Source organism: Fukomys damarensis, unplaced genomic scaffold, assembly GCF_012274545.1.
Source record: "Fukomys damarensis isolate Sample0158 unplaced genomic scaffold, DMR_v1.0_HiC HiC_scaffold_30, whole genome shotgun sequence".
NCBI lineage: Eukaryota > Metazoa > Chordata > Mammalia > Rodentia > Bathyergidae > Fukomys > Fukomys damarensis.
The window spans coordinates 68,252,130-68,262,485 of NW_022900942.1; the positions used below are offsets into that span (position 1 = coordinate 68,252,130).

At 55.8% G+C, this 10,356-nt stretch overlaps 1 protein-coding gene and 1 long non-coding RNA gene across 5 annotated transcripts in view; one reads left to right on the top strand and one right to left on the bottom strand.

The window, feature by feature from the left end:
* Mppe1 (metallophosphoesterase 1) overlaps positions 1–10,356 on the bottom strand; it is a 16,998-nt gene extending 6,642 nt beyond the window's left edge. For all 4 annotated transcript variants that reach the window (XM_019209747.2, XM_033757441.1, XM_010639026.3 and 1 more), the window contains exons 1-4: positions 10,342–10,356; positions 4,572–4,917; positions 3,178–3,286; positions 279–382 (exon numbers count right to left, since the gene is read on the bottom strand). In XM_019209747.2, the coding sequence (XP_019065292.1) occupies positions 279–382; positions 3,178–3,286; positions 4,572–4,840 (482 nt within the window). In that variant the 5' untranslated portion in view covers positions 4,841–4,917; positions 10,342–10,356. The remainder of the gene's footprint in view (positions 1–278; positions 383–3,177; positions 3,287–4,571; positions 4,918–10,341) is intronic.
* Positions 6,729–8,000, top strand: LOC104872718. Its single transcript, XR_783266.2, has 3 exons — positions 6,729–6,803; positions 6,880–6,978; positions 7,906–8,000. It is a non-coding gene; the product is annotated as an uncharacterized LOC104872718 (long non-coding RNA).

Consider the following 10,356-nt stretch of genomic DNA (forward strand, 5'->3'; position numbering starts at 1 on the left):
GGAATTCTTATCAGTGGGACTGGTCCCTGAACTCTATCTCAGACCCTTCCCTTAGCAAGCTGCTTTACTCCTAAACTATCAAGGAGGAGGAGGAGGAGCAAGGCTTCTGGCCACACACACAGCTCAGCGGTAAGCACATGCCCAGCATGGCGAGGCCCTGGGGCCCATCCCACAAAGTAAAGAAATTAATTTTTAAAACGAGGCTTCCCCTGAATGTCGGAAGGGTTAAAATGGCCAACAAGAGTTCTTGGGGTGCAGCAGCATCGGGACCCACTCACCAGTAATGGAATCCGATGTCGTGGTTGCCGGCAACCACCTTTAGCTGCACGTGAGCTGGGTGTCTGAACACCTTCTGGAACCTCCGAACATCATCTGCCCAGGCCTGAGGGGAGGCCACAGCTGAGCGTCAGAGAGGTGTCTGCCCTCTGGCAAACACAAGATACCAGCAGGGCCTGATGGGACACACTGTCAGCCCAGCACTCCAGGAGGCTGAGGCGGGTGACTGCAAGTTGAGCCCAGCCTCGGGCTGGGAAAACTTGGCAATTTAGTGAGACCTCATCCCAAAATAAAATAAAGTTTAATTTTAATTTTTAAAAAATTTACAGGCATGGTGGCACACACCTGTAATCCCAGCACTTGGGAGGCTGAGGCAGGAGGATCGCTGTGAGTTCGAGACCACCTGGGCTACACAGTGAGTTCCAGGTCAGTCTCAACTACATAGAGAGACCCTGTCTCAAAAAAAAAAAAGGTGGAGATGAAACTCAGGGCTAAGCTGATACCAGTACTATGAAAGAGAGGAAGAAAAGAAGGGAAGGAGGAGAGGAGGAGGCTAGGAAAAAAGGAAGGAAGAGAGAAAGAAAAAAAGCAAGCAAGGAAGGGAGAGACAAAAAGAATGAAAAGAAAGAAAGGGGGGAGGAGGGAGAAAACCCTGCTCTGATTTGAGAAGTCCAAACCCGACGGTCATAAAACTAACATGGAACTTAGGCTTTTTAACTCCACATCATAGTTCTTTTTTCCAAGACGACTCCAGTACTTTCAATTTAATACCTTAAGCTGTTCAACTTGATGCCACGTTTTAACTAAACGATGTTCTCCATTTACAACATTTTTTAAATGGAAAACCCCGAGGTACTCCATTCCCAGACTTAGCCTTTTGAGACCTCCTAAGAGGACCCAGGCTGAGGGTTGCTTCAGATCCGGACCTCTCACCGCACGGTCTGAGGAAATGCCAGGTAGATTCTCCGTGTCTCGACCAAGACAAGGCTGCGACAGCCTCCAGGGCACGTGGCCTCTGTGGCCAGCACCGAGGGGACATAGGCAGTGGACACGGGAGAAGACGGAAGCACCTGCACTATGCCGACGCCAGCCTGATCCAGGCTTCGGGCTCAGACTGGTGTAGTTCTTATTCTTAGAAACCTCAAAGTCTCAACTGGACCAAGACCACAAGGCAGGCAAGAAATGACCCTCTACTCTGGACAGTAATCAGCTTTATCCCAAATGCTTCAAATGCAGTGACACCCGGGAAAACATCTCAACGAGCTCCTTCAACATGATGACAAAGATTTCACCTTAACAGTTACTGCCTAAAGTCAGAATAACATAAAATCAGAACAACTAGCTCAGAAAATCATAAAATGCTGCCCTTAATTTGCAAAAGCAACACTGTATAATTTGCAAAACTAAGCCGAGCTCATTGTCTCACTAGCCGCTTTCTACAGATAGCAGTTCTATGATCTTGTATTTAATTGGACCTTGCCTTACAGCAGCCACGGGTCCCCAACATCCCTGAACCAGGACTGTTTGTGCAGCTTCTGCGGCGTCCTAGGAAATGTCAGTGGATCCTTCAAAACAAGTAAAATCCCTTCCCAACACCACTACTGAGTAAACACCCTAAGGGCGGCCCAGTCATACCGAGGAGGACGGGGTAAGCAGGGCCCTGACCTCTGCGGAGAAGCAGGCTTTCTGGAGGGGCACCACCCCCCCACCCCAAGGCCAAGGAGTCTCCCAGCAAGTCCCGGGCTCCTTCTGCACCTCTACTCAGAAGACATCAGAGGAACAGAAGTAGGCAGTGGGGTGCGGTCGCCCTCGCCCCCACCCAGGACTACCGGCGGTGTAAGGCTAAACTTCCTGGGGTCAGCGGGCCCAGCACCACTCACCCTCCCTGCCGTCTCCCAGCAGGGCCCAAGATACCACGTCCAACCCAAGCACATCTGCCCAGCCGGACCACACAACTTCCTTCAGGACTGGGGCAGACACAGCCCTGACAAGTTCAGACCGTACTCCTCAGTATCAGTACACCCTACGCCAAATGTCTGACTTGAACCAGTATATTGTGCTGCCGTGGTCAGCAATACTGTGGGGGTTTTCATTTTACAAGGTTGCCAGGCATGGTGGCGCACGCCTGTAATCCCAGCACTAGGGAGGCTGAGGCAGGAGGATCACTCAGTTAGAGGCCAGCCTGGGCTATACAGTGAGTTCAAGGCCAGCTCAAACTATATAATGACAGCCTGTCTCAAAAAATAAAAATAATAAAAAAAATAAATTTTACAATATTTACTACAGTGAAAGACACACCGCCGTGAGTGAATCCCCTCAGAACCGTCCACCTCACTTCACACACACTCCTCCCATTGTCCTCACCATGTTCTGCAGCAGCTCTGAGTCCTCTTTCCTGGGTGTCTTTTTTTTTTTTTTTTTTTTTGGTGCCAGGGATCGAACTCGGGACCTTGAACTTGTAAGGCAGGCGGCGGCACCTCTGAGCTAAATGCCCGGCTTTCCTGGGTGTCTAATGGCACTGTCCTCGATGCCTCGATGCCCTTAATGTATTCAAAATGTGTAGACTTTGAGAAATAGCCAGAAGTCACACAGTCTCAGATCTGGCCAGTAAGGTGGATGCGGGCACAGCGTCGTGTTCTCGTGAGCTGCCTTTCCTCTGGGTGACGCTCGGCAGCATTCCGTGTGTCGCTGATCACACTGCCTAGCGATGCTCGCTAAGGAGGACTCCAGAGCTGCTGAGGAAAGTGGCGAGACCATGGGACCGGTGTGTGCAAAGCGCAGTGATCCTGAGGGGCTCTGGCAGGCTGCGTGTCACCATAACAACTTCTTTCAGCATCCAAGCACCGCATCTATTCCGAGCACCTGGAGCTCAGAGCTGGGCTTCCTCGCAGCAGGTCCTACCTGTGGTGAGCTCCACTTCCCCTCGTCAAAGATGTCGCCCAGGATAAAAACGACTTCAGGCTGCAGCAACCACAGGGCCGTCTGGAAGGCTCTCTCCATCTGCCATTCCCTGGGCGCAGGAGCAGCGGGTGTCACTGACCGGTCCTGACCTCCACCCTCTGTGCCCGCCCCTGCCCTCACGCTGACCCCCATGGCGCATGGGGAACTAAGGCGGCGGAGGAGCCCCACACTGCCGATGCTGAGGCCCAGCCATGGCTCCACCTTGAGCCTGGGAGCAGGCGGGATGGCTCACAGAAGCTGCGTGCCACATTTGGGAGACGGCCCCAGGCTGTTCCACGCGTGTGCATGCGTGCGTGCCTGTGTGTGGGGCTCGGCTCTGTTGTACCAAGTGGGTGCTTGCAGCAGGCTGCACCCCAGGCCGAGAGGAAAGCAGACCTCAGTAAGGCCAACCCGTAAGACCCACAGGAAGCCAGGAGCTGCATCTCCCCGGCCACCTCTGCCTGGCTCCGTGGTGACGGGTACAGGGTCCCCTCCGTCCTCCTGAAAGAAGGCAGGCGATGCCACAGAGGGAGAGAAGCTGGCGGTGGCCACTAGGGCAAGGAGAGGCCCCACTGCCGTGGCCAGTACCGCCTGGTGACACTGTCCCCGAAGCTGGGGGGGCACCCACACACTGCCTCCACCAGGTGCTTGGGAAACTGATCTGCACACAGGCAGGACTCAGGATGGACGTGGGACAGGATGGACCTTGGGGACCACGCAAGTGGAAGTGAGCTGGCCACAGAGACAAGCATGGTGGCTGTCCTTGGAGGAACCTGGAGTGGCCGGTCAGAGACAGGAGGGAGGACAGAGGTCGCCAGAGCCAGGGGAGAAGGGCGGAGCAGTGTCCAGGGCCTGGGTTTTCTCTGGGGAGGAAAAGCTGTGGTGACAAACGGTGGTGACAGCTGCCTAGCCATGGGATGCACTCAGTGCCACTGAGCTGTGTGCTTAAGACAACGAACCACAGTGCGCGTTTCACCACATCAAACGCAAACACAAAGCTTTCTGGGGGACAAACAGCCGACGGTGCTGGGTGGGGAGCGGGTCCCCCAGGGTGAAGCCACTCAGCAGCCTGACACCCAGGGACAGGAATCCCACGGCTGGCGCTCCCCCGCACCGGCACCAAGCGGCCTTCCTTACCCGGCCATCCACGGGGCGGGGCCACGTCACTGTCCAGCCACAGAGCTCCACAGCGACGCCCAGGCCTGAGCCCAGACCCAGCCCTGCACCCAACAGGCCCTCCGCAAACCGGGACCACAGAGTCCCACAGCCCAGCCAGAGGGGAAGACCGCGAAGCGTGGCGGCTGTGTGGGAGGGCTGGAGCTCAGCCCACGCCCGGGCCTGTGCCGATTGCTCACCTCCGCAGCCTGTCCAGCCAGTGGCCCTGTACTTCCCCGAGCAGGTGGGTGTCGGCCAGGAACATGGCTCTCAGCACGGGTGGGGGCTCTTGGCCCTGGCCAGGTGCCTCCACCTCCGGCCAGCGACACCGGAAGATCACTAAGTAGTAGATCAAGAATTCGCAGAACAGCAGCCCAGCCGCGACGACAGCCGTGAGCTTGAGCAGCAGCAAACTCCTCTGCAGAAGGCGGAAAGCCCGCCTTCCCCGCCCCAGCCAGGCTCGGCCCATGGCTCAGGCCCTGAGGAGTCTGGGAGGGAACAGCGGGGGCAGCCAGGGTGCAGACGGAGTCCAGCTTAACCGTGTGCCTGCCGCAAAGAGAAAACACTGCTTACGTTCACGCGGCAGCATCACCGCCTCCCGCCTCTGAGACGTGAATCTGGAGCCCTGTTCACAGCCCCGAGCGGCCGCCACCTTCCCGGCATTCTGCTCTTGATCTATTCACACTGGGTTCGTGGACGAGCTTGCCTGTCAGGCTCGCTTCCCTTGACGTCGTGGTCTCCAGCTGCACCCTCTCTCCCGCAGATTCCCTTCTCCGTGGCAGAGCAGTACTCCCTGGTGTGTGGATGCCACATAAAGGTAGAGGACGGGGAAACGGGCACACGGAGAAGGAAGGAGACCCAGAGACGGAGAGAGGGAAAAGAGAGAGTAAAAAGAACTAAGATGCACTGGGTACATGCACCAACCACCCACAGGGACTGTAACCTCTGCGCACCGTGAAAAAACACCCATAAAAATTAAAATTAAAAACTGAGCACATTCACACGTGATACAGCGGACTGCTAATAAGAAAACAGCGCCTACAGGGGATGTGCTCAGTGGTTTTGTGCCTGCCTGGCAAGTGCAAGGTCCTGAGCTCAATCCCCGGTAATGAAAGAAAAAAAAAAACAAGTCCTTTGACGCACCTCTGCCTCTGTGAGAGGAAAACGCTGCAGGATTGCGCTGCCCACCGACAGGAGGACTGCGGACACCCCAGAAACTAAGCACCGAGCAGGGCCCTCCACAGGGAGGCACTGAAACACGAGACCCCGTGGGGGAAGCCGGCAAATATCACAAGGCCGAAACCCTGACTCCCAGAAAGACCTCCAGTACCTCAAATATCAGCAGGTTCACCTGGGCCTGGCGGTTCACAGCTATCACCCCAGCACTCTGGGAGGCTGAGGCAGGAGGACCATAAGGTCAAGCCCAGCCTGGGCAACAGCAACATAGTGAGACACTGTCTCAAAATACATGAAAAAGGGGCCGAGGATGTAGCTCAGTGCGAAGACCCTCGCTTCAATCTCCACGACCACGAAGAAAAATATCGCAACAGATTCCTGTGGCCTTTCCTACCCTGCTTTCCAACAGGGAAAGGGGTATTTGTGGGTGCTGTGCTTCAGAGGCCTGACACCCACTCCGCAGGTCCGCTGGGGATCACACCCCACGTGTGACAATCCGTTCGGCACACACTCACGCTCTGCACAAACACAGGCTCCCCACCACGGCCTTGACACCCAGGCTAAGGGACCAGTAGCTTCTCTTTGGGAGCCTCATCCTGCACCTTTCTGGGAAGTCCGGGGGCAGGGCCGGTGCACGCTGGGTCACTGCCTCATCCTGGCCAGCACTGGAGGGGCGAGGGAAGGAGGAGACGCCCTGGGGCTCACCCAAGGACCTCTGTGTGCCGAGCTCACCTCTGCCCCTCACGCTGTCGTCACAGAGCTGGCACAGCGCTAGATTCCATAGTGTGGCCTTCTGACTCCTCCTGTCCAGCAGCCCTCCAGCCCGCCACCCGCTGCCCCTCCTGGAAATCCCCAAAGCCACAGTGTCCCTTGGCCGCTCCCCGCTCTCCATGGCTCCTGTGGTGACCTGCAGGGGACACTGGAGCAGAGTCCCAGGTGAGACAGCCCTGGAGTGCCCTGCCGCAGCCCCAGGACGGAGCCCACCTCCCAGTCCGACTGGAGAACGGGCCCACGGGTGTCCCAGTGACAGCACAGGCTGGGGTTGGATTCCGCTTGGCTGGTGCCGGTGACAGGGAGTAGCAGCGAGGACAATTCTTAAAGCTGCCATGCCCTGGTTTTGATTAATCCAACTTAGCAAAGCCAAGGGTCTGATCCTAAAATCTCATCTGCTTTCAGAAGACCTGGACTCTCCAAGACTCCTAAACCCAACCCAGCCTGCAACTCCCAGAAGACAGCAGAGGTCGCTCCACCCTCAGGTGGGTGGAGACACCTGGGTCCCCAGGAAACACCCAGGGTGCTTCCGGCCCCCACCTACTCTGTCCCTCCTCTTAGGTGTGACTCAGGTGGAGGCCGCCCTGCCCACAGGGCCCCCGGGGGCCCAGCGGAATCCAGTTCCCTACAGCTGCCAGGGTCCCTGCAGGAGGACCACAGGTGACAACCGCAGGGGCTCTGGCCTGCTCCAAGCTCCCAGTTCTCCTGCACAAAGAAAGAGCAAGCGTGGAAGACAGGAGAGAGGGGAGGGAGGACAGGCGAAGGAGAGGAGGGAGGGAAAGTGAGACACCCAGAGCAGCTCTACCACCCACCTGCACAAGGACAGGAGCGAGCGAGAGCCGTCCTCCTCAGCTTAACACCAAGCCCCCAAGACTCCTTGGGCTCGGATTTGAAAACCCTTTTCCTCTGCTGGCGGAAAGGCCCTCCCCACCCCCCAGGAGCCAGCCAGCGTGGGGCAGGGAGCAGGAAGGCACTGCTACCCCCACCACAGCATGCAGAAGGGAACCTGCCTGGCTCAACACAGCCGCCAAGGCACAGAGAGCTTCCCCTTCCCAGGCAGCAGCGGGCAGGCGAGTCAGAGGCCCACAGGCAGCTGCCCTGCCCACCCTACCTGCTCAATCTTGGGCCCACACACAGCTGGAAACATCTCAGAGGAAGGAGCCACAGCAGAGCTCCCGGGACTCCCAGTATGGCAGCACTACTCACTGGCCAGTGCTCTCAGAAGAGCGAGGGAAACGTGTGCATTCATGGCTGACCCAGAAAACTCAGGACAGGAGGCTGGGTGTAGATTATATGCTAGGTGTCATCTTGCTTATGATTCTATCCATATCAGAAGCTTTCTATTGCATTACCAGATTTGGGGTAAAAAATCAAAATGCCATAGCTGGGCATGGCAGCACATGCCTGTCATCCCAGCACTCTGGGAGGCTGAGGCAGGAAAACCTCAAGTCTGAGCCCAGCACTGGCAACTTAGTGAGATCCCACCTCAAAATAAAACAGGGCTAAGGATGTAGCTCAGTGAGAAGGCCCTGGGTACCAGGGGAAAAAATTGAAATTATTTAAACTGCTACTGTTTCCCTTCCCAAGCTGATTTGTCAGCATTACCAAGACCACCGCGTAGCAGCCCAAATGAAACCTCACATGGTCACCGCAGAACAGTGCAGACGCCGAGGATGAGAGGCCAACACCCTCCGGACCCCTTCTCACAAATGGACCCAGCTAAGTAGGACCCTGATGGCCTCGGCCGGGCAGGACTGAACCTGTGATGTCTTGATTTCTGGCATGACACACCTTACCCCTCATACCACCGTGACAATAAAAATGAATGAAAGACCACTCGTATCCGCTATCACAGAACTTTTCAAAAATCTAGGAGAGACTCATTATTGGCTTATGAGACCAATTTGGTGACTTGTGACTGAGTTTTTTTTTAAAATAAAAAATAGCCAGATGTGGTAGTTCACACTTGTAATCTTTGCTACTCTGGAGGCTGAGGCAGGAGGATCATAAACAAGTTCAAAACCAGCTGGGAAACATATAGATCCTCTTTCAAAAAATAAATAAAAAGTGCTGGGGATTAGCTCAGTAGTACAGGGCTACATAAAACGACAGAACATACTAGCTTGTAGGGCAGAGCAGAGGCAAGGTGTAGGATACCCCAGGACACTTCCATCGCCTTCTGACACTTGCGCACCTGTGCACCGGTCGGTGGGGACACAAACGCACTTCTCCGAGCGCTCGCCTCCTGCTCACTTTTCCCTTCGGCCCCACACCAGCTGCGCACACACAGTAAGGGCTCAGCCAGTGCCTGTGACTCGCTGGCTTGCACCCTCATTTCCCCAAACATTTTAGAATTACACATACACACACTCTTCACTCTTCTGCTCTACTGCCGTCTAAATGCTTAAAATCCGACACTCGTAGAAACGGAAGAGCTGCAACGTGGTCCCTATTTGCTGTGACAAAAAGGTTTTGCTTTGATGTTGGGTGGAGGAGGTTGGAAATGGACACCGAACATGCGTCCTCTCCCACGCCTGTGTGGGGCCCACAAAGGAGAAGCCGGTGCCTTGGGCTCGAAAAGTGACGGCGATTTTCCCTGAAGCCTTTCTGGAGAAACACCCAGAAGAGCCAAGTGACTCCTCTCTTCTTCCTTTGACCTGGGGTCCCGGGCAGCCAGGAAGTCCAATCCCTGCTGCATTTCTTCCCAGCGACGCAGTCCGGGGCAAGCCACTCCAACGCAGAAAGAAACACAGTCCAGAAAGCTAGCTGGCCCTAAGAGGAGGACTTCCTGTTGGACCTAAACGCACTACTTTCTGAAGGGGAGCGCTGGGGATCAAGCCTGCTAGGTAAAGGGCTCCAGCGCTGAGCCACACCCCAGCCCTGACACTACTTCTGTATTAAACATGGAAGGAGGTGGAGGATGAGGGTGGAGGAGGAAAAAAAGTCAGGAGAACCGACAGTCCCCTCACCTCACCTCACCTCACCTCTAAAGCTTGCTGCTGGTAAGGAAGATCAGTACAAAGGCTCTAAGTTGGCATCTGCTTCTCAAAATCAGAGTGAATTTATCTGAAACCAAAGAAAATATGTTCCTTTGCTGTGATCTTTCACTGAACGAGCTCCTGGCAGGCAACCTGACTGAGGAAGCCGGAAAGACAAAAGGAAGCCGAGATGACCAGAATGACCCTGGAGCTGTTGGTCCAGAATGAGTCTGTCAAGAATACCGCGGGCTGCGGGCAGAGGGGAGAGGAACCCTTCCATGCTGTTGGCAGGAAAGCAAAGTGTGCAACCACTGTGGGAACCAGAATGGAAACTCCTCAAAAGCCTAAAAACAGAAATTCCATTCACCCAGCTAACCCCCTTCTCGGCATCTTCCTGAAAGTCAGACATCAAGGTACAGGGACCCGGGCACACCCTGCTTACGGGAGCAGACTCAGGTAGCTAACCCCGGGAAGCGGCCTGTGTCCCTCAAAGGATGAAGGGGTAAAGAAGACGTGGTGTTCACACCCAGCGGAGCACTGCTCTGCCCTGAAGGGCAGACTTGAGTCACCGGAGGAAAAAGGCTGCGCCTTGAGACCACGGCCCGAAGAGACACAAACCAGACACACACGCTTAAATATCAGTTTCTTTTACATGAGAAACTCAGAATATGAATAAAGCGCAAGGAGAGTTAGAGACCGGGAAACCGGGAGCCCGACCTTTTGCAAAAGGGAAGGGGAAGAGAAGGAGGGAGGGCAGGGCAGGGGAGGGGAGCGGCGGCGTCATCACACGCGCCGACGCGGGGACGCAGTCGCTAGGCGCTGCACTCATGGGTTCATGAAAATAAACACCGGAGGAGAAAAAGAAAGGACTGTCAGGGCCAGGCGTGCAGCTCAGCGGACGCTCGAAACCCGTGAAGCCTGCACGCCAGCCCAGGAAGGAGCACACAGGGCTCCGAAAGCCTGTTGTCGCGCACAGCGAGACGCGCACGGCCCGCCTGGGCTTGGGCGCTCCGCGGCACCCCAAAGGAGCCCGAGCCGTCCTCACCGTCCCGGCGACGCT